Source organism: Pavona decussata, unplaced genomic scaffold (assembly GCF_977016875.1).
Source record: "Pavona decussata unplaced genomic scaffold, jaPavDecu1.1 SCAFFOLD_300, whole genome shotgun sequence".
NCBI classification, from domain to species: Eukaryota; Metazoa; Cnidaria; class Anthozoa; order Scleractinia; family Agariciidae; genus Pavona; species Pavona decussata.
In genome coordinates this window covers 1,870,001-1,897,862 of record NW_028145697.1, presented here as the reverse complement: position 1 = coordinate 1,897,862, position 27,862 = coordinate 1,870,001, and the positions used below count along the sequence as shown (strand labels likewise).

General features: G+C 38.6%; 1 protein-coding gene across 1 annotated transcript in view; it reads right to left on the bottom strand.

Annotated features, from left to right (window-relative positions):
• The window catches only part of LOC146454560 (uncharacterized), a 69,879-nt gene that overhangs the window by 31,426 nt on the left and 10,591 nt on the right, over nt 1–27,862 (bottom strand). Inside the window, exons 4-13 of the mRNA XM_085095290.1 lie at nt 19,942–20,089; nt 12,678–13,015; nt 10,947–11,133; nt 9,217–9,557; nt 8,225–8,375; nt 6,503–6,825; nt 3,759–3,909; nt 2,519–2,826; nt 1,596–1,734; nt 256–416 (exon numbers count right to left, since the gene is read on the bottom strand). Coding sequence (XP_084951416.1) covers nt 256–416; nt 1,596–1,734; nt 2,519–2,826; nt 3,759–3,909; nt 6,503–6,825; nt 8,225–8,375; nt 9,217–9,557; nt 10,947–11,133; nt 12,678–13,015; nt 19,942–20,089 — 2,247 coding nt within the window. The remainder of the gene's footprint in view (nt 1–255; nt 417–1,595; nt 1,735–2,518; nt 2,827–3,758; nt 3,910–6,502; nt 6,826–8,224; nt 8,376–9,216; nt 9,558–10,946; nt 11,134–12,677; nt 13,016–19,941; nt 20,090–27,862) is intronic.

The following is a 27,862-nucleotide window of genomic DNA, read 5'->3' as shown; positions in this document are numbered from 1 at the left end:
TCACATGTAACATGTAGTGGTAATAGTTGATTTTAGACGCTGAGTTTAAATACCATAAAGAGAAAGGCCAGTAATGTGAACCCTTCAGACTGCTTAGGATTTCCTATCCATACATTTTTGGCTTGAAGTTAATCTGTCATTTCACATGTGATGCGATGTGTCACCCCTGGTGCTTTGAGCTATTATAGGGACTGTTGGGTGAATCCTTGTATTAATCTCTGCCTAGATAAGAAATATATATCAAACGTTACAAACCTGGAGATACTGGTTCATGTCCTGTGTCTCAGCACACCATGCTCCAGTACCAAGCCCTGAATGAAGGTGACCGTACTGCGGCAAACTAAGATTTGCAAATGAAGAAGCACTGACCGAAGTAAAGTGTCCCTGTACATATATTCCATACCACAAGCAGCAGTCTAAAACAAATAGTAACCAGTTAACAAAATGGAAACAATGCACCAAAAAGGATGCTGTGAAAGGATACTTGTGCTACATAAAAGTTTGATTTTAAAATTACTCATACCACCAAGACTCTTGAATCACCAGATAACCGTCAAAAGTTGGGGAAGCAAAGAAATATAACAATACTGTGTCCTCTATTTACTCTTTTACCCTCCACATTCAAGCCTACCAAAACCCTTTTCACTTTTGGGTATCTGTAGTATTCAAATTCAAATTTTATCTTACAACTCACCAATGATGATACATTCAATTATATGGATTGGTTTTTAATGTCAATTTTGATAGTACATTAACAATTTGACAAAAATAAATCTGGCCTTATAAAACGCATAGTACGATAGTTGATTATTGTACTCAAACAGTAAGATTTACTTATACGGTAGAGGCGTCCCTAGGCTGGTCTACATTATATATGATTATATAGTTAAGGACGGTGCCCACTATTGTTATTGCGCATAAGTTCTGCGCATCTTGAGATACTTGGGTTTCCTATGGGTGGTGCCTACTAATACAGGGATAATTTTGCACGGTTTAAAACTATACGGAGAAAGCAGAACTTAGTGCTTTTGATATCTCAAAGGAAAATTAGGGGTAACCATGCATTTTTCAGAGATAATTAGACTTCAATTTAGGAAAAAAATCCCATGCATTGCTTTATATTTTGGCGCTTTTTAGAGATATTATTGCTTAATTATCTCTGGAAAATGCATGGTTACCCCCAATTTTCTTTTTGGATTCCAACAGGCCTTGCTAAGATCTGTTTTTGCCGCATGGTCATAAGCCGCACAAAAATACTTCGGTATTAGTAGGCACCGTCCTTAATTGATCTTCTCATATTTATTACAGATACCAAGTGAACTATGCTCTGCAAATTTTATTTTTAGTTCCCATGAAGGCTCTGCACTCAAGTGAATTAAATTAATTACCATTAGAACATACCTTTGTCGCACTAAGTGGTAGTACTCATGTCTAATTTTTTGAATTCCTGGGTATACTTTACAATAAACTAACTACAAGCTTTTCTAATCTATAATTGTGTTTCTACATTGCAAGTGCAATTTGCCTCCGAGCTTTATGATCTACTCGACTACTGAAACAGCACTAAACCAAGCCTTTCTACGCTGTCTATTTACCTGTATCGTGTCCATATAGTTCTACTCTCATTGCAATTTTTTCTGACCAACTTAGAGGGTATATTTCTACAAAACGACATCGGGTTCCTTTAATAGACTCGTATACTGTTGATCCTTCCTGAACATTTCCATCAAATTCCTGAATTTGAAAACACCTCAGCTGTCACTAATATTATTTCAATGATGTTCTAGTACTGACACAATAATTACTAAACATCCTGATGTACAGCAAAATGTGTATGTATGTGACTAAATGTATTGCTGTGGGTGTTTTTCGTCCAATATTTACTTCATTCATTCATTCATTCATTCATTCATTCATTCATTCATTCATTCATTCATTCATTCATTTCTTTCTTCCTTCCTTCCTTCCTTCCTTCATTTTGCCATTAACCAGAAAATTATACAACATAAATACATTGAAGATGATATACAATCTTCCTTCTACTACAATATTCGTACTAAATTATTTACAAGTTTAACATTGATACAAACCTAACGGGTTTTTTTTGTCTTTCTTCTTGGAATGTTAAACACTGGTCAGATATGTAAGCTATGACAAAACATCAATCATATAACATTCCTGTGTAAAACATGTTTCGTCTGTCTGAACAGCCCATGGTGACAGGTTTGATTGTAGAATATTGGCAAATAGACCAATCTAGATATATTAAAAAACTTTTTTTTTCTTAACTACGACGCTTACAAGAATAAAACAACAGAGATTACACTGAAGTTCGAAGAAGAATATAATAAAATAAAATTACACGGTGGCTTGATGATTTGAATTTTATTTTGCCGTGTGAAAAACTTTACTTACTCCCTGCACCAGTTAGTAAAATATTGACTCTATCACTGGGAAATAAAATTCATATCTTCACGCTGCCGTGTAATATCCTCTATGTTATACGTTTCAAGTATACCTTGGGATAGTCTGTAAAAGCTTCATTCAAACTAATTCCATGTTTAATTTTGAATGCTTTGGTGTGATAGGCCTTGTGCACTGGATGTCCCTGAGTTGCTATTCCAGTCAGAATCATAATCCAGCCCAAGTCAATGTGAAGGTATTCTGAACGATCTAATTTTGCTGGCATCCAAGCTCCACCCCCAATATTGTGATTCAGACGCGAATATAAAGCAGAGTGCAAAGCATCAGCTTCTGAGGATGCTGACAGTTGTAAATCACTGATTCTAAAACTCTCCATACCAAGAGCATGATAAAGTGTTATATCTGATTAAAAAAAACACTGAAAGTAACTGAAGTGAACTAACAAGAGATTTACTTGTATCTATCTAATAATAATAATAATAATAATAATAATAATAATAATAATAATAATAATAATAATAATAATAATAATAACAACAATAATAATGATAATAATAATTTTTTAAAAAAATTAACAGATCTCTTCATTAAAATATTCCAAGGAAAATTGATATTTACAAGTTAAAAGTAGAAAAAAAGAATAGTAAAAAACCTAATTACAATGCAATTGTAATTAAAAAAAGAGTATCTCGAAGCAAAACAAAGCTATTTTCAAGCACAATATTTTTAAAAAATAATAATAAATTAAAAAAAGAGAATAAAAGTCATTCATGTGACTAATCATACACTAAAATGGGAAAAATTCAGGAACCCCTTTGAATCAACGCATAATAAAGTATCTATAGCAGTCTAGGGAAGTCCTGCTTGGCCCTTCTTTATTTCTAGATCCGTGTCCTTAACATCTAAGTAATAATAATAATAATAATAATAATAATAATAATAATAATAATAATAATAATAATAATAATAATAATAAACAAATTCCAAGCTTTTCAATATAAGTTAAAAGTTCTAATTTTAAAATATCCAACTCACAGAAAATTTGCTGAGAAAAGTTTGACATATTAAAAAATTATTAACGATAAAGTTTAAATTATGCCAGCAATCAGCCAGCAAAAATTCAGAGTAAAGTTGACTAAGAGTTTTTAACGTAATGGCAGTTTTGTGTTATCATATCCTTCAAAATCCGGTCTTGAGGCGGAACGCAGAAAGCAAAATCCACAGTGCATGTTCAAACTGGGAAAGTGTGGAGTGTTTTCTGACTTTTCAACAAAAAAGCAATTTATGCCCCTTTCGCAGAAAACCCATCAAATACATCACAAATAATTTCTTACTTTTGTTAATGCAACCGTAAATCTCCACTCTCATGCAGATGTGCATTGGAGACCAGGAAGATTGTGGATTAAACCTAATAAACCTAGCCATTATAGGAGGCTCCAACCAGTATCGCATCACTGAATTACCACGGTATTCACCCACCAACAGCTGTATGGAAAAACAGAGCTATTGTTATTGCCACTTACACTGTTAGAGCTATTGTCTCAAATTGATTACACTCTTTCTTATATATAACAACATCATTTTGGGGATGAGGCTGAACGATCTGTTATTATACTATTTCAATAAATCTATGCGGGCATATTTGTACTGTTGATTTTAAAAACAATAGGTCAAAATAAAAATGTTCTTAACTGACTCTCAGCCTGGGTAATGTTCCTACTTAAGGTGTTTTTAAATTTTAGTTAACTCAGTCTCAGCATTCTTATAAAAAAGGTTCTTATACCAAAACAAAGAGTGTAAGTTACTTGTGACAAAAATAATCAATATTTCATCGCGAAAATAAACATACAGAGGTGCTGCTTAAGTGCATAAGTAATCAGCAGCCACAGCTTAGATCACACAAGGTTGTTTTACTGCCCCGTTTGTAATCAAGCTCGCCACTTTAACCTCCCTTGGGATAAATTAACTGTAAAGGAGTGTGGTTTTGAAACCCTTTCAATGCAAAGGAACAACATTCAGCTTAAGGACGGTGCCTACTATTGTTACTGCGCGTATGTTCTGCGCATCTCGAGATACTCGGGTTTCCTATGGGTGGTGCCTACTAATACAGGGATAATTTTGCTCCTGATTGGCTGAGCACGCCATTTCCACATTTTGTTGGTTTCTCCACTTTGTGTGGCAACAAGAACAACTTCTTTCAGGTTCTTTCGAGTTTGTTTTTTTAAGCCAAATTGTCTGTGCCAAAAAAAAAAAAAAAATGGAAATCAAGTGCTACAGCCATAAAGGGAATTGCCAAAAGTAAACAGCAAGAGATTATTTGTGTCAAAAGCTAAAAACTTGATCGGATTTGTTTGGTTGAAAAACTGAATACATTCATGTCCGCTACCAAGTGCTTTCACCTCGCTACGGCTTCTTCCAACAAACGATAATTGAACGATAACAACAGTGCCCTTTTGATGGGAAGAGGGAGCAGGTCAAATTCAGAGGAAGAAATTACTGTGTAAGTTCCTTCTTTGGACCCATGGTAAGCTATTTTTATCGATCTGTGTTCATGTTATTTTCAGGTGTTAGAAAGTTCCGCAGTGCAGGTGAATAAATATTATTCAGTTGATGCCCAGCGTTTTGTTTAATTGTCATTAGTTTGCTCATGAATTAAACTTGTATTTCGTCTCAATTACACATATATATAACAATCAACTTTCTTGTTTTTTCTGTTTTGTACGCAAAGAAACAGTTGAATTGTTTGTTTGTTTTGGTTACAGGTGAGTGTTTTCACACCAGGCCAGGGCTGAGTGTTTTACAAAGTGTCTCGCTAGTTTAACCCTTTCCCGACCAAGAGTGCCATATGGCACAAGATGCAATTATGAGCTCAGTATTTGGTCAATTTGTGTGAAATTTGCACAACCAAAAGATCTTTGAAAGATCTATAAATTGAAGGCATAAAATCATGCTCCCCTCCTATATGAGACTTGATTTACCACCCCTCAAACTTTTGGATTTTTTTTCCTTTGTATGCTAAGGGTCCAGTTGATATCTTACAACAAGCAATGCACTGAGAGCTGTACATTAAGCTATAGTTTAGGGGGATACCCAGTATGTACAACGAATAAGAAAATGTTCAATGTTTTTCTTCTTTCGTTTTGGACATTTCTCACTCTAATATGTGACCTCCTCCATCTCTGTTGGTGTGATTTATAGCACACTCCAGAAAATACCTTTTAAATGGTATATCACATGTAGTCTACCAGTTCATAGTTAGCGATTTAGAAAAATTGGCCATTTCCCTCGGACGGGAAAGGGTTAAAGAAAATGTTGCCCTCTATGTTATAAAGAAGTAATCGCAATGAGTTCTTGTAGAATTAAGGATTAATTTTCACTTGTATCTTTAAAGTTTTCCCAAATTGCATGAGTTGCACATTTGGGAAAAATTTGAAAATACGTGTGAAAATTAATCCTTAATTCTTCTCGGCCTCATGGGATTACATAATTATACAAAATTGCAATGGAAAAGTGAGAATTTAATGTTAATAGCTTTTGCCTATATAAATACATGCTACACAAACCTCCTCTTTAACTGTTTAACTTCCCTCTATGTATTTTTTTTTATTTAGTATATTTAGCTATAATTTATTTAATTACTTATATAATTGTCTATCTTTTGGCTTCTTTTCCTCTACTAATCTAAATGCATGTGTAATATTGTCAGCACTGTAAACATTATTAGTAAAGTGACAAATTGTAAGTAGTCTAGCTAAGAATTGTAAGTATTGTGAGCATTGTAGTTTTATTATTTTAAGTATGTATATAGTTAGAATAGTAAGTATTGTAACTTTATAAGTACTGTAAGCAGTGCTGAGTATAATTATATATATTGTTATATGCATCTCATTGGCATGCATTTATGGACGTATCTCCATTTTGAACTCTGCAGTCAGCTCATTTAAATTTTTTATATATTAATCTAAAATGTCAACAACAGTTCTTGCAATTAATTTTACCTGTATATTTTGTTACAAGTTTCACCAGTGGTTTGCCACTGAAATGGTTTACATGTAACTTAACTTTACATGGGTAGTACCTTGTGATAGCGAAACCACTCATCGCCTTTAAAACTGTACTTCAAATAAAACGAGGTGACAGCTTCAGGACGCTCCTCTGGGTTGTCTGTTTGCTTTCCTTGGGTAGCCACACCACGAACCAAATGTTGTTCTAACAAGTCGATCTGCAAGTAATGGTATTGTACCTTTCCTGAAGGAACTGATGACAGAACATCTTGTGATACACACCACCCTACACTGTTTAACCTTCCCCAGTCTTTTTTGTTGGTTCTTGTTTCACTTGATGCCGTTATCTGGTAGTTCCATATCATTCCATACTCCATTCCAAGAGGGGAGGAACATTCTACAACACAACAGAAACAGTCAACTAAATTACCTTTCACCTGGACTATAATATTTAAGAATAAAAATTAGCGATAAGAGTTTTGCACAACGTTTGGATGTCGCCATGACATCATTTTCAAGTGACAACAATAAAATTCAAACATTCTAATGTATGCGGTGAGAGGTGTGAGGTGAAAAAGCATTTACATATGTCTAAACAAATAGTTTTGCGCGGATGAAATCCGATTGCGTGTTCAGGTTAGGTTTCTTCTTCCTTATGAACAACATTTCATAAATCAAACAGTCCAGTTTTCTGTTGCTTTCGTAAGAGGCACCAAGTGCTGTAAGCCTACCACAAGCTGCGATGATGTGCCCACAGTCTTGATGTAAACGGCTTGTGTCTTGGGGATTATCTTTCAACAGACGGGTAATAGGATCCCATGACACTTTGTTTGATCACACTCTTGTATTTTAATCAACAAAATCCTTTTGCGCCGCAATTTTCTGGGGAATTTAGCTGGAATTTACATCAAATTTGACTTCTCTGTGCCCTGTGTAACAACCACTTAATGCAAACCAAATAATTAGAAAGGTTCCACAAGGGTACAAAGTAAATTCGTCCAGCACAGCATTTCCTCAAACAAGTACCCAGGACCTTCATAGTTTTTGCATTTTCAACAGTAAAATGGCTTCATCGAATTGGAGGTACATGAATAATTTTTCTTGTCATGCAAAAAAAACCTGAAGTAAACTACTATGTTCGATATTAATTGCAAATTTACACAATGATAATAAAATTATGGAAAAACTTCAAGTGGAACTTACAATAGCGGAGCTTGTCTTCAGGACGGTGCCTACTTTTGTTACTACGCATACCTTCTGTGCATCTCAAGATACTCGGGTTTCCTATGGGTGGTGCCATCTAATACAGGGATATTTTTGCGCGGTCTAAAACTATGCGGAGGATGCAGAACTTAGCAAGTGCTCTTGGTATCCAAAAAGAAAATTGGGGGGTTACCTTGCATTTTTCAGCTTCAATTTGGAAAAAAAACAATACATTGCTTTGTATTTTACTTTTTTTTTTAAAGAATAATTGATGCTTAATTATCTCTAAAAAATGCGTGGTTACGCCCTATTTCCCTTTTGGATTTCAACAGCCCTTGCTAAGATCTGCTTTCCCAGCATAGTCATAAACCCACACCAAAATACTTCTTGAGTAATAGGCACCGTCTTTAAAAGAAGCATTCTGTGTACGCATGGCATGGGTACGAAAATATTGGCTTCTTGCTTATCGCTTTTACTCAGTTTGTATCTCACGACCTTGACTCAAATTGTTACTGGTGATTTAATTTTAAATTTTTTTAAAATAATTTTTAATTTAATTGGCCTTCCTGCATACTCAATAAATGCACATTTACCTGCATCACATCCAAGAAATTCCACCCTTAAACATGGGCTCTGAATCCAGGTCTGAGGATTTATACGAACATAACGAGCAATGAACTGTTGCTCGGCCGTTAGCCAGTTAGAGTGAGTTTCTTTGTATAATCCAGTGTTGCCCGCAAACAACTGGCAAAATGTAAAAGTAAATTGGTAACAGAAGTCTCACAGACAATGCATGTGTGATGTTTCCCTAATATGTAAAAATACATTTAACTTAGGTAAATAAATGAAAATTATTCAATTGTTATTTGTTTGAGCTAGCATGTAACGCTTACAAAGCAGCGGTAATTTGGATAAGTGAGTGCTCAAAAAGCCATGTGTTGTATGCTTTGACAATTGGGGTTTGATCGACTTTGTGGCTTCTGTAATAAGAAATGATTTGATTCATTACACAGTTTCACCATGTTATTTATTCAGCCAATTAAGTTTTCCTCTGTCTATTTCTCATTACTGGGAACCAATTTTTTTTGTGTGTAGTTTAGTTTATATCAAACAAAAGTGGGTCAGTGAAAGAGCTGACAAAACTAAGCAAGTGACTAGTAAGTGATTAACACGCCTGACAAGTGTTGAAACCTATCCTCTAATTCTGATTGAATAATATTAATTTAGAACATAAAGAGAGTTTGTAAATTACGAAATTCATTCATATTTTTGCATTTCTTGCTGTACAATAAACTTTAATTTCTGTAAATCACAGATACCATAAAGGCGGGACAGGGTTAACTCAGCTTCTAAACAAGGCCCATAAGATGGAGGAGCAGTGATTGGCGTGATCAGTACACCTATGGCAGTAATCTGTTTATCAAGCGGAAAGGAACCAATAACATGAACACAATTTGACTGGTCACCAAACATATCCTTGGAAGCAATAGTTATTTTAATTTTTAAAACAATTTCGTCATTCATTGCAGCTCTACAATAAAATAAGGATGCGTCAGTCAATCCATAACACATAAAATGTACTAACGACTATTTCGTTCTTTTCCCCCTGGCGATAGCTGTGAAAGGCATCTGCATCAGTTGCATAGTAAAGGTAGTACTTTGTAACGACACTGCTAAAACCAAGACCTTGGGTTCTGACAGCTGCAATACGTTTAAGGTTTAAAAAGTCTATTTGAAGATACTGTGATTTTGCAACAACAGGGTCTTCCAACATAGCTGGGTTGGCACACCATGCAGATGTCTGTTGCAGACGACCAAAACGGGCAGGGTGATCTGCATGTGCTGACGACGACGTCATCTGTTCATCTTTCACTGCGCCATCTGGATGGTGGTTGCTCCATTCAACACCAAGAGGTGTTTTACATTCTGAGAATCAAAGGAAAACAACCAGAAATTAGAGCAGTTTCCAATTGAGTGTCATAAAACCAAAACCAAAGTAATCACTCTGGCCAATCGAACAACACAACAAACCAATCAGAATTCAAAGCATGCAAATACATGTATCTGGCACCAAGCGCGGGAAAACATGCGCAGCCGAAACACGATTGGTTTTGGTTTTGGTTTGGATTCCCATTGGTTGAGAAAGGGGCACGAGTTTTGTTAACCAATCACAGAGGGTAATAATGCAAAACCAAGGCAAATGTGAAATTACTTGGCAATACGACACTTAATTGAAAACCACTCTATGATGAATTTACAAACAACAACAACAGCTAGTCATAAACTGAACTAAGTTCTCATGCTTCCTCCTTTGAACATATGACTCTCCTCCAAGCAACTGTCCAGAAATGCACGCTAATGAGATTCATTCATCACAAGGTGTCCCCTAACCTTAATTCTCACTAAAACACACATAATTCTGTCAAACATGAAGTCATATGAAAACGACAAAAAGGCCTGTTTGATATGAAGGTTAGGTGCATTTCTGGACATAAGTGGTTGTGTGGAAACTACGTGGCTACAACTAAATGTTACACACTGCTTCATTTGCCTTTGCCACAAATAACATTGTACATTGTTGTGGAGGTCATAGTGAATGACAGTGGAGAGTTAATTAACCCAGAAGTCCTAGGAGTAGGAACCAGAATAAAACAAGAGCTGTGAGAGGGTGGGAAGCAACAGAAATGTCAGTGCCAATTCTAGTAAGTGAATGCTATACAACACAAAAGCTCAAGGTAACCCTGTGTGGCTCTGAGTAAAAAATCTGGTATTCCTTTGCTATTAAGTTGCATGCTGCTCAAAAGGGTATGCTTGGTTATTTTATTTATAATCAAGGTACAGATTTTAACTATGTTGGTTTAAAATTCTGTTGACAGGTCTAGATTTAACATACCAGGACTGATAATTTGTAATGGTAATTGAACTGAGTGGAGTGCAATTTGGTCTGAAATCACAAGTATAATTTCAGACCAAAATTGTACAACACGTTGTACAATTTTTGTACAAGTTCAATTACCACTAATTACACCTATTTTGAAATCACACAGTTTTATTGTCAATATTAATTCTTTTTATTTTTGTTATAACACTTCCATTTTGATGGGCTAAAAAAAGAATGGGATTTAGAGCAAAAAATAGTGCAATTTGGGAATAAATCTCACTGTTGAGAGCCAATCAGATTGCAAGGATCACCAATGATTTCAAAACGTGTGTAATAAACTTCAGAGTTTGGAGAAATGGGTGGCAAATTTCAAATCGTAACCTGCCTTCCCCTGCCTTAGAGAAAAGGATAAATCCATTTTAGTGCACACCAACCTAAGGCCTTTCCATAAAATTCTATTTGTACACAAAACTGATAGTCAATGCCATAATTGCAAGGATCATTCCAGTCACTTGTTTCATACGGATACAGCTCTAATGAGACTTCATTGCCAACGACGGGCGAACTAAACATGTGGACAACTGACCCCATCTTGTCCGTAGATGGCTTCACCGGAAAACGCTGCAACGGTGCAATCAACAGATGAAGTTAATATTGTAATTGAAGAGAATAAGTCCTTACATTCGTGATGCATGTAAGTAAATTCAAAAACTCATTAATAATTCATACGCCCATTGCCCTATCAAATGGTGGATAATGCACCATGTGCAGTGACTTTATATTGATCATCCTCCTCCTTATTAGTATATGGTGTTTTATAAGCTGATAAAACACTCCTCATTTGTATACAGTGTTTATTTTCTATGCTTATTTTCAACGTTCACAAAAGCATAATTGTTATGAACTCTCTTGACACATGCTTCTCCAGGAATGTTTTTGAGGCCATTGAAAAAACTTGCAGCACATGTTTTATCGGGTCTAAAACCACTCGGCTGTGCCTCGTGGTTCTAAACCCGAAAAAACACTCCTAGCTGCTTATTTTTTAAACATTACTTTATGAACATTAAACTAAATAACAGATTTCATAGTTAGTTTGCTGGGTATGCTGCTACTCTCCACCCACTACAAAGGAGGCTACATGTACAGTTGCAGAGTTCATTGTCTGCATGTGGTCATGGACAGTTGCAAGGCCAAGTATCCATAGAGTGGGGTTACAGTGGAACCATGGTTTTTACGATCGTCGATCTAACGATATATTCCCGATTTTATGACGCGTCAACAACATTCTGTGTCCCAGCAAAAGTTACAATAAATTGTGTGGAGCAGAATCTCGATTAAGCAACATTTGGTTCAATAATATTCCCCGTATAACGATGGAAATCTAATGACCCAGGTGTAATTTTTTTCCCGTAACAATGATATAATTTATTAAAATCACATACCGTCAAAGAGTGACAAACACCCACAGTAGCAATTACACAAAGTTTTATGTAGATACAGCTATCCTTTATCCCGTAGGGCCTAATACTGGCATTTCTGTCAACTATGGGTTATTTGTACTCTGTCTAAACCGCTTTATCATGCTCGTCTTCCTTGTCTTTGATGGCGGCTTTTTTTAGGAATTGGCCTAGAAATTGGATTTTATTGATTGCACTTTGAAAAATTAATTGTTAACCATATCTCGAAACAATATTTTTGGTTGCTTTTTCACCAAATCATTAAATCAGGAGTTTGTTTACAACGATTTGCAGAGTTAACAATATGATTTTGCTGTCCCGTTTGTATATTGTAAAATCGAGGTTCCAGTGTTTTAAAGTTTCTTCAGTTGGTAAAGGAAACAAGCTGACAGATTTTATTTGGGACACAAATAAAAAACCAAAGCTAACAACAAGCTGTTGGTACATGTAGGATCACACAAGCTGGAAATGGCAGGTGTCAAACATAATTTTATGCAGACCGAGGGAAGGGCCATGGAAATAATGTTGATGTAAACAAGGACGGAAAGAGAGCAGGCAGTGTAAAACATTGCACAAAAAGCATTACTTGTAGACAGTAAAGGGACTTTTAAACCAGTTGAGGAGGGAAAACTGTCAATACTGATCTAAAACCACAAGCCTGTATTAATGTTGCCTCACAGGCACAGGTTTACAGTTAATTGTACTTACTTCGCTGTTTGAACTGTACCATACTCTAACTGCAGAGCCGTAATTATAGTAACCTGAAGGCATCCATGGTCCTTTGCGTACAACAAAACTTGCTTCCTTAGGTGAGCATGGGCGTGATGTGCAGATTTGTACTAAAAATCCGCTCACCAAATATAGCGCTTCAGTTACACACTGAAACCTTGTGTAAACTGATCCTGTTATTCCAGGAGACCACCCTAACGTTTGGTTCGAACTCTTGCTCACATTTCCTGTATCCCACATTTTGCCTTCTGACATTGGGAACATATTACTTTTGGGGCCAAATAGTCCTCGGTTAAGGCCAAAGGCTTGTCGCAGACCTACAAGCAATACAAATATGAGAATTAGGGAATTGAATATTTTACTATAAAATAATTTCATGTCATGTTATTCTTTCACTTTGATTCAAAATAATTCTTTTAGGGGGAACATTGCTAAAATTTGAAAAGAGTTTCCTGACATAGTTAGCTTGCATAACCGTCATCTCCTCCCCAAATGAGTACAAGAAGTAAACAATAGCTGCGTAAGGGAGTATGTAGGAGCGAAAAATGTTGCGTTGGAGAGAGGGGAAAGGAAATGCCAGCTGCTGAGTTTAGAGATTTTGCCAAATGTCTGTTTATCCCTGAACAGGAAACAACAGAACATTTGGATTAATCAATAGCCTGTCAATCGCAATGAATGATAGATTTTTGACAAAACTCCATCTGCAAGCATTGCAAACATGAATTTCATAGCTTTATCAAACAATGCCAAGGCCAAAGAAAATTCCTTTAATTTGCTTATTCTAATTTAATTCTAATTAATTAATTGCTCTAATTAACAAATCAACGGCAGTTTTCTATGGTCTATACTCTTATAGACCATAAAATGATGTCAAAAAATGTTCAAAACTCAAGTGGAACCACGAGCCACAGGCGAGTGGTTTCACAGCCAAGTTTTGGACATTTTATGGCGTCATTTTTATAGACCATAGAAAACTGCCGTTGATTTGCTTTTTACAATAACATGGAAAAAGTACGAGCGGAATTGGCTATTTTTATCTGACGTCATTTTTATTGTCTGTACTCTTATAGGCAATAGCTATGAGCCAATCAGCACACGGGAATTTGGACAGTTATTGTAAAAGAGCGATTTCACGTCAAAGAAGGGGTTCTTTGTCAAATATTTGAGCTATTTTGGATAACCTACAACCTGCGACCCGGTGGCAACAATAGAAGTAATGTTTACGCTGATAGGAGTTGTTGCATTCAGGTTCCTTTATAATTTTCATTCGCTAGTAAATATGTGAAAATGTGAATATGTAAATACGTAAATAGTTATTTAAGATATTTTTATTGTTCCTGTAGCAGTAGTAGTAGTAGTCTAATTATTGATTGATTGTAAACTTATAGCTTTTTAATTCAGTTGATTCTGCAATGTGGCAAATAAACGGTATAATTATATTTTTTCATTTTTATCTCCGTGACAGTACCCTGTTAACATGTTTTGTCATGAATTCCATAACTAGTTCATACTTGCCATTTGCAGTCCCTCATTTTCCTTAGTTTAGAAAAATTACTTAACGAAATAGGTATTTTAACATAGGTTTTTTAACTATATATCTTGTCTCATTAATTTTAAGAGCAGTTGGTATTATGTAACTATTCTGCACCCCCACGAAAGGTCGAGTTTCATATTAACTGTCACCATACTATTGCTTATTACCCTATCTAGATTGCTAGAGTAGACCAGGCTTTTTGTTTGTCTTCTAAGGCTGAGGGATTCTGCACCCCATTTCACAACTTTGCAAATATAATAGCTACGCTATATGACAATGAGGCTTTTGGAGGATAGATAGTACGTCCAAAGTTGTTTCCTTTGAGGACTGCAAGGGAAAATGATGATGTTCTATGATTCTGTATAAAATGTTGACACTGGCTTTAAAATATAAGTGGACGTTACAGTTGTTGCTACAACCTTCTTCAGCTTGAGAATGTTAATAAAAACGGCGTCCAGGATGTAAATAAACAAATAAAAACTAAAAATACAATAAACGTGATAAAATTTGGGTGAGAACTAACAGTGTATAACAATATTGTGGCAAGTACACTGTATATGTCAGGAAAAGCAATGTAATGTTTAAAACATGAGCAGCAGTGTTTTATCACGATTTAAAACCATGAGGCGCAGCCGAGTGGTTTTAGCCCCGATTAACAACTGCATCACTTAGTGGAGGTTGGGTGCCTAGAATGTCCAAGAGCTTCCACTTTTGGCAGCCAGCTCCTAAACTGAATAACGCCCCCATGGCTGGCACAACGCTGCAACCCAGCCAGCCATTAATCGTTTTGTGACTACATGGCGTTATGCGTTCTGTACCGATAACCTTATGAGTAACTTGTTTGAACAATTTCAAAAATACTTTATGCTGACCTTTATCGTACAGTTGTAACAACAGTATATCATAATCTTCTTAATATTAGTTATTGTAACTTAATTCCTTAGTTCTTTTTATTTAAGTCTCTTCATTTTTTGGTTCCTCACTTGTCATTAATTTCTGAACATCACTAAGCAATATGGAGGTCAACTAGAAAATCGGATGGTTAACGTGGCCTCCATCCTTAATCACTACTTCAATTTTCAAAATAAATTAAACAAATTTTTACCACAAAAGAATGTAATCAAAACACACTAATCAATCACGAGGAAAATAAAGGTTGTTGTTGTTGTTGAGCCCCCACGCACAAGAGACAAAAACAAGCACCCGTCACACTGAAAAATTAGTGGAAGGAAAGAGAAAAAAGGGAAGGGAGGGGGAGAGCTAGATGAGGACTGCTCTCGGCCATGCTGGCTGAAAGAACTCCACGCACTGCCGGACCTACGCCTATGTAGCAGGCAACCCAAAGCATGATGTGGTCAGGGTTTTGCAAGTCCACTGAACGGTGAATAATGTGCATGATGTCCACTGTTATGGGTTGGCACTGAGGTTGAAGGGAGCCTTGGTGGTATTTAATGCCATGAAGGAGACGCTGGAGTTGGAGGCAAAGTGCCAGAGGACCAGGAAAACCATAATCAATGTGCGATGAACGTACTGCAGACAAGTACACCTTGATAGATGAATGGCGCAACCGATCCGCCAGATGGGAACAAAAACGCAACAATGTATGCCCGTCTGTAGGAAGCAGAGAGCCATTAGAGCTAACATAACCATCTAACATACAAAATTCAATAAATTGACGCTGAGCTGACTGATACACCCGGCGAGTTAAAGGGGCCAAGCCATTTGCACGATAGAACTGACACTTCTGGGTCAGACTACTGGAAGCTGGGCCAGGAGAGAAGGAGGCACTGGGATGGCTGTAGGCGAGGCCTGAGGAACTAGCTGACGGAATCTCTGAAAATCAAATCAGGAAAGAGCATCAGCCACTAAATTGGAAGACCCGGCCACGTGGCGGGCAGTAAACGCAAAAGAATGCCGAGCCACATACATGGAAAGATAACGGAGCAGCACCATCAAAGGAACAATGTGATACGCACTCTCCACGTCTAATTTGGCCAGTAAAGCCCCTCTGCGGAATGACATAATACCAGCGATAATGTCGCCAACTTTCATATACTGAACCGAGAAGGGGTCTTTTGGAATCCCATCATTCACGCTGTGACCTTCTGGATGGGAAAGGATCAAACGCCACTTGTACGGCTGATGTATTTTGGGAATGACACCAAATCAGCTGATGTGAAGATTGGGTAACGGAGGAGTGGAGAAAGGGCCAGCTGCTCGCTCCTTGGCTAGTTTAGTCTGGAGGTAATCTTCAATTACTGATGGTTCAAGACTGGCTGACAGCATATTCTGTGGAGCTGATCTCAGAGAAACAGACGCTGGTTTGAAGCCCACATAGAACCCTTCCTGAATGCCTATCAACATACAAACCGCGGATCTGGATGAGCTGATGCTTCCTTGCGTAGTTTGCCCACCCTAATAGAAGAAACCTTGTGTGGGGGGAGAAATGGCAGATACAATGAAGGAGCCCTGTTTTGAACTTGTGAGACACTCCGTGATAACTGAACAGTTGGCAGTCCTGTCTGCCACCAAGGAAACAGACCCATGGCACTAACCAAAACATCTGAAGTACTTGTATTTACACTATTTACAAATGAAGCGGCTGCAGTAGTCGTGGCAACCAGGTGTCGGCGTTGGCTGCGTTTGCTACCGGATGGAGTGAGAGAGTGAGATCGTTGCATCCCCTTGTTGGCTCGAAAGGGACAACTTACCAGAGGATGGTTCCCATCGCAACGCTCGCAGACATGACAGAAATGGTATTGACCGAGAGTCCAGCGACACGCTTCATTGTTCCATGAGCGGCAGTTGTACACTGAAGTTGAAGAACGCAAAATAGGAAAAGATGGCGAGTTGGATGCTGACGACGAAGGAGGAAGTGGGAAGGCTGACTGAGTCCCAAGAAGGCATAGCAAGGACTGAGGTACCTCAGAGTTTCAGGTGTGGAAGTTGTACAAGTCCAGATTCATTTTGGACCAATTTGCCAAGCCTGACGCCCTGGCATCCTTCCTGAATGCAACATCATAGGTTTACCAGGCAGGACCTGGGAACTGGCGTACCGTCTGCGTGATCAGTAATTTGTATTGAGTTAAATCCTGCCAACAATTTGGATGGGCGTTGCAAAATACCCAAGCATGGATGGTAAAGGCCTTGACCCAAGTTAAAATATCGGTGATTTCCACCACTCGCTTACGCGCCGGAGAAACAACCAATTTTTCATCCAAATATGTGTGGGGCTTGGATTTCTGTTCCCTTAAGTTCTCTGCCAGGAGGTCCGCTAGCTCCACATAAACGCCACTGGTTATTTTAGTGACCAGCTTTGCTGGAATAGGCGCGTAACCGGGACCAACTACAAAGGCCTTGCAGACCGAAGGCATGAAGGTCGAGTTGCAGGGTGCTGGTAGGAGAAACCGGTGCCGGTAGGAGAAACGAACGATGATATCATAGAAATGGCCATCAGCGGCGGCTGACCAAGTGCAGTGAACACCAGATTTTGAAATAAACGAGAGAGCAACGTTACCTGACATAGCGGATGAGCTTGGAATCGAGGAACTCTCCACATTCGAAGCCTACGCCCTGCCCCCGGGTGACTGAACTGCAGCACTGGTCAACGAACTCATCGCTCCATTCCCCTGAAAAACTGCAAGAATTTGGGGAAGCCACTGTCCTAGCGCTTGAGAGAACGCTTGGTAAAGAGTCTCTCTGGAAATGGAGAATATAGGTGGAGAAGCCGATGAGGTTGTAGCGGCTAAGGAGGTAATTGTTTCGCCAGAAGACGACGCCATGAAGTCGACCCAATCCAGTGAGGCTGTAATGCTGTTCAGGGTAGACCGTGGCATAAAAAACAGATGCAAAGACACGTAAAACAAAACGCAAAATAATAGCTAGATCGAAAAGCTAGATGACAACTGCCCTCGGCCACGCTGGCTGAAAGAACTCCATGCACTGCCCCACCTACGCCACACCCATCTTATACCCAGAGTCCTCAACCTCTTTGCCAGCAGTTAGTCACCAGGAGAGACTCTGGGGGCATCAAATTTCTGCAGTAAAACAATGGAAACTGTTACAGAATGGCCAATCAAAAACTTTGAAATTTTTTTCGATATCCCCAGTCTCTCCTGGCACCCACCCGCTGACCAAAAAGCCTGAGGACTCTAGGTACCAGATTGACGCCACACTATTGTACATGCGCTTCCAAACTGACCTCTGACCGCGGGTACTGTTGCTGCTCTTTGTTGATAACTCCTTTAAATTGCATTTAAATACATTAAAACACAATCTGCGAGTTTTTTGAATGGCTTCAAAAACATTCCTGGAAAAGCGTGTGTCAAGAGAGTTCATAACAATGATGCTTTTGTGAATGTTCGAAATTAGCATATGAGAAAAACATTAAACACCGCATACTAATAACGAGGTTTTAAAACCACTGCACGTGATGTTTTATCGACCATTTGATAGGTCAATGGGCTTATGAATTATTAATGAGTTTTCGAAGTGCTCATTCTCCGACAGAATGCCAAGCTTCAAGAATGTTTCATTTCCATTTTGCAGATCTGTTAACGATTTCAACTCCTTCTAGATCAATCTCGTGCTGGCTGGAGAAGCAAATGATGTTGGGCTAGTAATAAGTTTTAATCTAACGTTGCTATGGATTTTGTGTGTTCTTTGACCTGGTTTTAGTGCATGGGTAGTCTGGCCAATGTAAACACTTGGGCAATCTTCGCATTCAATCTTATAAATAACTCCTTTGGAAGCCTCTTTACATATCTTATCCTTCAGTTTCTTCAAAATGTTTGAGATTGTTCGAATGGGTTTATGTGCGACTTTGAATTTAAAATCTCTTAAAACTTATCACAATTTTTTCTGAGCAACCTTTGGTGTATGGTAGAATAACTAGACCTTGATGATCTGCTGTATTGGCATTTGTTTCACGTTCTGTGTTGGATTGATGACTTCTACGAAAATGGGCATGGTAATAGTTGGTGGACAAGGCTTGTACCACGCGCTTGGTTTCCAATTATGTTTCCTCCTCAGAGGATGGAATGTTTTTTTCTCAATCTATAAGAGTGCGTACAACAGAGTGTTTTTGTTGTGTATGGTGGTGGGAATTGAAATCCAGATAGTGGTCGGTGTGTGTATGGCTCTTCTTGTAAACAGAAACAGCGATAGTTACACTGGTTTGTGGATGAAGCAGGATCTTCTGGAGTTTCTTTTTGTGGTTCTCTCTTCATCATTCTGTTTCCTACTGTGTTCTTTGCTTCACGGTGTGCAGAAGACTTGTTATAGTTCTCACCCAAATTTTATCACGTTTTTTCGTATCTTTAACTTTTATTGATATAACACCCTGGACGCTGTTTTTATTAACATTCTCAAGCTGAAGAAGGTTGTAGCAACAACCGAAACATCCATTTCATATTTTAAAACCAGTGTCAACATTTTACACAGAATTTTTAACCCTGCCTGGCTACAGCCCACATATTTTTGACATCATATGATGTTCAATTATATCATGATTGTATTGTATTGTATTATATTGTATGATTGCCAAATGTTGGCCATCTTAAATTTGCCAAAATTCATTCAGGAAAGCTCCAAAATTGTATGAAAAATAATCAAAACCAAAAAAGTACGCTAATATGAGCTAAGAGCATAAAAGTTACAGTGATATAATAGTGGCTCTGCACTGACACACTTTTTTGATTTAATAATTACCTCCATCACATCCAAACAGTTCAAATCGAAAGCATTTTTGACCTTCAAACATCAGAGGTATCATCCTGATATATTGCACCTGCTCTATCTTAGATTTCAACCTGTATGCAACATATGTTTCAGCGTCTTCATTTCCTGTATAAAGGCTCTGGAAGAAAAACAAATAAAAGTGTAATAACAAATTTAGAAATGGGGGAAAATCCATTAAATCACTTGAGTAAATTTTGATTTTTCTTCTCAGATTTATTTGGATAAAAAAAGTAGAAAAAAGAGCTACCAGTATTAACCTTGATTAACATTCTTTGATACAAAATAGATTGTCTTGTGTGCCGATAAAAGACTGCTACATGTTGTGTTATCAGACTTTAGAACTAGCATTCATTTGTCATGTGTGAGTGATTTTGTTAGGCATGCACACAGGTGTCTTTGGTCAGAGAATAAAACATGGCTGTTGACTTGAAGAAGTGGTATTTCAAGCCTAGAACCTTCATCAGCACCTCTTCCTCGATGCAGCGAATTCCAATCGGTTTTGTGGAGATATACACGTGTTGAAACAAGCAAAGACAGCTCCACAAAAAAGCTATGAAAACATGCAAGGCGGCAAGCATGAGGTTTCTCCCCGTGTGGAAGCGGGCGCCATACAACTTTAATCACCTTTCCAACAATCGCCAGCAGTCTAGGCAGGTCTTTGACTGGCTGGAAACTTTCAAGTTTCTCCCCTGGACAAATTTGGCCGAAACGGATTCAAAGACTTGAAAGATTTCGTAAAGCAACCAGACTGGATGAGGAAAGCGGCGAGAATCAAGTTAACTCATTGATTTACATGATGAGCGAACAAGGAGACGATATATTCTGTTCGTTTGAACTCACCACGGAAGAATAAAAGAACTACAAGGAGGAAAAAGAGAAAATTAAAAACTACTACATCGTAAAAAGAAATGTCATCTTCCAAGGAGCAAAACTCAATTCAAGGAACCAGCAAGAGGGTGAATCAGTGGATAGTTTTATCACAGACCTGTTCCTGTATGGCCTCGCAAGACACTGCAATTTCGATTCAGAACGTTGAAAGACAAACTGATTCAGGACTACATTGTCGTAGGACTAGGAAACAGTGCAGGACGTTTCAGAAAAGTTGCAACTCAACCCAAAGTTGACTCTCGAAATGGCTATCAATCTAGTGCCACTAAGTGAAACGGTGAAACAACAACAAAGCATTCCTGTTGGAGGGCTTCAATCCAAATCAGTAGAAGCTGATAGCATTGCCAAAGGAAAACCTCACAGGATGAAACAAGGAAAAATTCGTCCTAGTACAACTCCTCAGTCTAAATCTCAGTTGAAGAGTCCCAGGTGCCTTGAAAGCTTACACCCAAAGAAGACATGTCCTGCAGGGAGCTCCAAAAGTAACAAATTCTCCTAAATAGGACACTGAGCACAGGTTTTGTAAAAATTCAAAACCAGGAAAACTACTAGAAAAAGAAGCTGAAGAAGAAGAACCTTTCTTCTCTGGAGAGATCTACACAATCTACAGAAAGTCGCCATGGACCAGCCACACTCCTTGTAAACGAGAAACCAGTAACCATTTTACCTTCAAGCTTGACAGTGGTGCTGATGCCACAGTAGTTCCATACGATAGTTTCCTGAAATTGGATGTTTAGACAAAGCTGGAACCTACAGATAAAGTCATTTTGGGTCCATATGCAAGTATAAGCTGACTTGCAAGGGGAAGTTTCCGTACCAATTATTACCCTTAGTCTGTGAAGGAACACATCTATGTTGTAGCAGCCTGACACAACCACCTCTTGGTAGAGCTGCTGCAGAAAGTCTAAACCTTATCAGCAGGATCCACGAATTAATTAGTGACAAGTAAAAAGCAAAGGTGATTTGTCATCATCCACAGCTATTCACTGGAGTCGAATTCATGAAAGAAGGGTACACCATGAGATGACGTGCGATGATGTGACATCCTTCGCACTCGCAGTCCAAAGAAAGGTACCAATGTCACTCTACCCTGAAACCAAGGATGAAATTGACAGAATGCATGAGCGGGGTGATATCACCAGTTGACAGCCCAGCAGAATAGTGTGCCCCTATGGAAGTGACTCCCAAGTCCAATGGCAAAGTAAGAGTGTGTGTGGACCTAACAAAGATCAATGAGTATGTTCAGTGTAAGAACCACCCACTCCCGTTTGTGGATGTCACCCTGAGGAAGTTGACACGAGTGAAGTATTACACAAAATTGGATGTGAACTCAGGATTTGGACAAATCAAGCTGTCAGAGAGCTCAAAACCTCTCACAACCTTTTCCACACCTTGGGGTTGTTATTGCTTTAATGTAATGCCCTATGCTCTAGCTAGCTCTAGCTCTGAAAAGTTTCAGAAATGCATGAGTAGGATCCTCAAGGGACTCCAAGGAGTTGAATGTAACGTTGACGATGTGCTTGACCATGCCCCAACCCAAGAGCTACATGACAGCAGGCTAAAAAAAGTGTTGGAATGTCTTTTAGCAGCAGGTGTCACACTCAACCTAGCCAAGTGTACCTTTACAGGGTGTTTCAAAAGTTCGTGGACATTTTAAAAAGTCTATACTTCATTCAGATTTCTTATATTTCTCTCCATTTTCTTGCAGATATTAACAAATCTTATTGTTTATCGATTTTCAGAACTTTTGTATGAGTCAGATAAAAATCCCCGTTGAAATAAATATTTTCCCGCCAAAAGGTGCAAATCTGTAACGTGTGTGTTTCTGTACTTTCCCGCCATTTTTGTCTGTTTTCAGTAGCAACTACATACTGTAGATTTTCCACGTCTTGGTATAATTTTTAATTATGAACCCTAAAAATGCAGTCTATTTAAGAGCACAGGCAGCAATTCTAGGATCATCTGGAGTATCTGTTCGAGAAACGGCTAAAATACTGCAAAAAAGCAAGAGCTGGGTAGCGAAGTGCTATTAAAGGTTTACAAGAGTTTTACGACAAGCCAAGAAGTGGTCGACCATCAGTCCTTGACAGAACGGCAAAGAAAGTTATAGAATAAGCAAAGTATAAAAGAGGAAATTCTACAAGAAAAATCAGCAAACAACTGAAGAACAAAGGTCTGCCTGGATCTGCACCAACAGTGTGGAGGTATATGTCAAGAAAAGGATGAAAACCTTTGAGACGAAAAAAAGCTTCCACTTCTGAGCAACAACCAGAGAAAAGCTCGCTTAGTATTCGCTTATAAATATGAACGGGAAAATTCTCTTTAGCAATGAGTACCTTAAAAACCTTTTTCATTTTCCGAACCCTAAAAACGATAGCGTATGGGGCTCACAGGAGAGTCAAGTTCCGCCATCGTACCAATTTAAAGGAAGCGCCAAATGGATGGTTTGGGGTGGCATGACAGGCCGCGGCCTTACTTCCCTACATTTCATCCCGCAAGGACAGACTGTAACGGCAGAGTATTACATCACAAAAATCTTTGAGAGAGAAGTGAAGCCTCTTTTCAGCCGAAGATCTACAACAGAAGAGCCTGTAAAACGAAAGCTTTTCACAAACAATAGCAGTGCGACCCTCGTTCAAGATGGCGCACCAGCTCATACGGCGAAAGCAACACAGCAGTGGTGCAAGAGAAACCTCCCGAATTTTATCCAAAAAGATGAGTGGCCAGCAAATTCACCTGACCTTAACCCCATTGAAAACCTATGGAGCATCATCGACGAAGCTGCATACAGAGATCCGATCCCTAAGACGATGGGAGAACTAGAATCAAGGTTACGGCACGCCTGGCAGAACATACCGCTAGCAAGCCTAAGGGAGCTAGCTCGTTCCATGCCGCAACGGCTCAAAAACGTTATACAGAACAATGGGGGCACTCTGGATATTGATGTTTCAACAGTGGTAAAAGCAAACAATGTACATAAAACTGGAAAACCTTTATTAATATCGGATTTCTAAAACTATCATTTATTTGTATTAAAATAAAGTGTCCACGAACTTTTGAAACACCCTGTAGTGCTCCTGGGCAATATTGTAAGTGGAGACGGTATTGAGGTGGATGATAATAAAGTCGCAGCAGTGGTAAACCAATCAACACTCAAGAATGTCCACGATGTCCGTGTGTTCTTAGGCATGGTAAACCACATGGGCAAGTTGTCAGAGCATCTATCCGATAAAACAAAGCCTATTCAAGATCTGATGCAGAAGGACTAACAGTGGGTCTTGGGACCACCTCAGCAAAAAGCCTCCTTTGAATAAATCAAGTCAAGCTAGACAAAGGCACCAGTGCTTGCTCTCTATGATCCTAACAGAGAAACCAAAATCTCACCAGATGCATCCTCGTTTGGATTGGGAGGAGTACTGTTACAGAACCAAGATGACAAGACCTGGAGACCTGTAGTATTCATATCCAGAGCACTTACCCCAGTGGAATGCAGATATGCACAAATAAAGAAAGAGGCTTTTGTCATCACTGGGCGTGTGAGCGGTCAGTAATAACATCGTGGGAACTGATTCCATCATTGCAGAAACAGACCACAAGCCCTTGTCCACCTACATGTAGAGTACAATGACTAAGAATACGCCTCATGCAGTTCCACTTTAAAGAGGTAAATCATGGACCCAGGAAGGAACTTTACATTGCAGATGCATTATCCAGAATGCAAGCAGATAACCCAAACACACAGGCGACGGTCTCGAAAGAAGAAATGAACATCTATGTTGATAGCATGCTGGACTCCCTACGAGTGTCAGATGTCAAACTGATGGAGATCAAAGAAACTCAGGATGAAGACCCTGTCTTGAAACAAATAAAAATTTATTGCATGGAAGGTTGGCCAGACAAGTTTCACCTTCATGATGCAATCAAACCTCATTGGGAAGTCAGAGGAGAGCTCAGTGTAGTCCATGGAGTGTTGCTGAAGGGATCAAGAATCGTGGTACCATCAACAATGAGACTACAAGTCCTACACAAGGTACATAAAGAACATCAGGGTATAGGTAGTCAAGTCGAGAAGCGTGCGAAGACTTCAGTCTGGTGGCCCGGCCTCAGCCCCGAAATCCAGGACATAATTGAGAACTGCAAAATCTGTGCTTAACATTGGCATCAAAGGGCAGAGCCACTCATCCTAACACCCTTTCCTTAACGCCCATGGCAAGTGATCGTGACCGACCTCTTTGAGCTCAATAACCTAAATTACCTGATTGTGGTTGACTATTTCTCTCGCTTGATAGAAGTAGCTGCAATAAAGGAATTAATAAACCACATCATCTCACGAAGTCATTAGAGCAAAAAGGGTATCTTTGCTAGACACGGCATCCCAGAGCAAGTGAGAGGTGACAATGGCCGTTAGTATGCAACAGCAGAATTCACTTAATTTGTGACAGAATGGGGTTTCAAGCATGCAACGAGCAGCCCTCACTTTCCCCATGATTGCATCATGGCAGAGTGTGCCGTAAAAACTACCAGGTCACTCCTAAAGAAAGAGAAAGATCTGACCTTACGACTGTCAACATATAGATCTATCCCACTACTTTGCGGGTACTTGCCATCAGAATTACTTATGGGAAGGAAGCTGAGAAACACCATCCCAACCTTCCACACCAATCTAAACCAAAGCTGCATGAAAGAGAGGCTGAGAGCAAAGAAAAGCAGAGGCTCAATTTCAACCAGCAACACAGGGTTCCAGCCTTGAAACCCCTTCAACCTGGTGGCCCTGTGTACATCAAAGATGCAGAAACATTGGAACTGTCACAGGCGCAGCAGGAATGCCTAGGTCCTACATGATCAAAGGCACTGTGAGACGAGACCATTCCCATCTTGTCCCAATTCCTTCAGACAAATCAGAATGACCCCTCACTTCTATCCAGCGATCCCCAGACAAGGAGCCACCTCTCCTGTCACCTGTCTCCTCAAGACCAAAGAGACATATAAGAGAGATCCTTGGACTTGATTGAACAATTTTTTGAACCCTAGTTGTGGACACTTAAATGCCTTGTGTCATGTTTATCCATTGCTTTCAGATCAGTGCATGCTTGTTATTTAATTTGTTACCAACTTTAAGCTTGATTTCCACCATTGTAGGTGAGCTCATGGTCAAATTGCTGGCCGTTCACACCCCACGAATTTGGGGTTGCCGTGAGACCATCAAAATAAGCGAATCCCAAATTGCAGCTGAAATCACTCCATGTGAACAGGCCTTTAAACTTGCACCAAAAATTGGGTGTATTAATAATTAAAAGCTCAATTTATTGACATAAAGTTCAAACAAGAGCAGGTCACCACTCTTGACCAAGCATGGTGCCTAAGAGTCCTAAGGACTTGTTTGAACAATATTATTACAGTATAAGGTACTTAATATAATCTGAAATAGAAAGCTGAAGTGGAGATGTCACAAAAACTAACTTTCCAAAATAATGGGATTTGTTGCGATCTTTTGAAAGGGCATGACAAAAAATGCCTACTTGCCAAAAATCAGCATCTCATTGCCATTTGGGGGTGAGATATCAGCATTGTTATGCTCCAATGACTCCATACAAATCCTTCTAATTTTGTCTCTGTTCCAAACATTTATAATAGAGACAAAATTAAATGATTTGTATGGAGTCAAGGGAGCATAAAAGTATATCAGTCACTCACAAATTGCAGTAAGATGCTGATTGTTGGCAAGTAGGCATTTTTCATCATGCCTTTTGCAAACATCTTAAGGTTACCATATGCTTTTAGAGGTGTCTCGCGACTAAGCAATGTAGTGTATCTGTATAGATACCTAAACCCCTATATCAAATTAAAGCTTATAGAGCTGGCTATCAAACTACAGTCAACTCTCTCACAAGCGACCACCCTTGGGGCACCACAAAGTGGTCGCTTACGGGAGGTGGTTGTTTATGGGAAAGATCAACAAAAATAATAAGCCTTATACTGGATTGACTAATTAATTACAATTATTATAAATATTACCTTAGCAGCTAAAATTAGGCAAAAAGAAACTAATTTATTTGATTTTTTCACATCTGTTCACTCTTCTGGTGAAACTTTGTATAACATTTTTGAACAGATCACTGTAACAGTTCCTGTTTACCTACAGATCTAATTTTAAGCCATCTTCTCTATCTGTAAACTGTTATTTATCTGTCAGCAGTCCGTGGTAGCATCATTAAAAGTTAAACTTTTGTCACTACTGAGTAATGATTTACTAACGATCATACGTGATTATGTTGGGTGGTCGCTTACCGGAAACAGAAAACAAAAGAATATGTGTTATTTCTGGCCTAAAATGTGGTCACAGTCCCTTAAGAAATTTGAGGGGTGGTTGCTTACGAGAGAGCTCTTGAAACAGTATTTAATTGAGAAACAAAACGGTTGTTTACGAAGTGGTCGCTTACGAGAAGTGGTCGCTATGAGAGAGTTGACTGTATACCAAGAATTTTGAAATAAAATGGACTGTTCAATTTTTCATGACCTCTAAATGGGAGCGTCTGAATCACCTTTTGAAAACTACAAGTCAAAGCAAATTTTTTTTTGGTAATTTAATTTGCTACTCAGTTACCCGACCCAAAGTGCTCAAAAAGGGTTGTCTGCATTTTGCCATATTCAATTGCAGTGAAAAGTTACAGAACATTTTCGAAATAGGATTAAAAAAAATGTGGAGTGATCGTACAAAAATCGCTCTCAGGGAGAAAATATTTCTAAAGAAAAAATTTACAGACAGATTTTTGATGTTTATATGTTAAACTAGTTACCGACCAAATTTGAAGGAAAACGAACAAATTCCCTTTGAGTTTTAGCTCTTTAAAGTGTCCCCTTTAAGTGAACAAATTGATTCGAGGAAACAGCGCTAAAAATTTGACAATTCATTAATATATTATATTTTTATTTCAAAATTCTTGGTAAAGCCAGCTCTATAACATTTAATTGGATATAGGGCAGTTTAAACCAGATGGGCTAC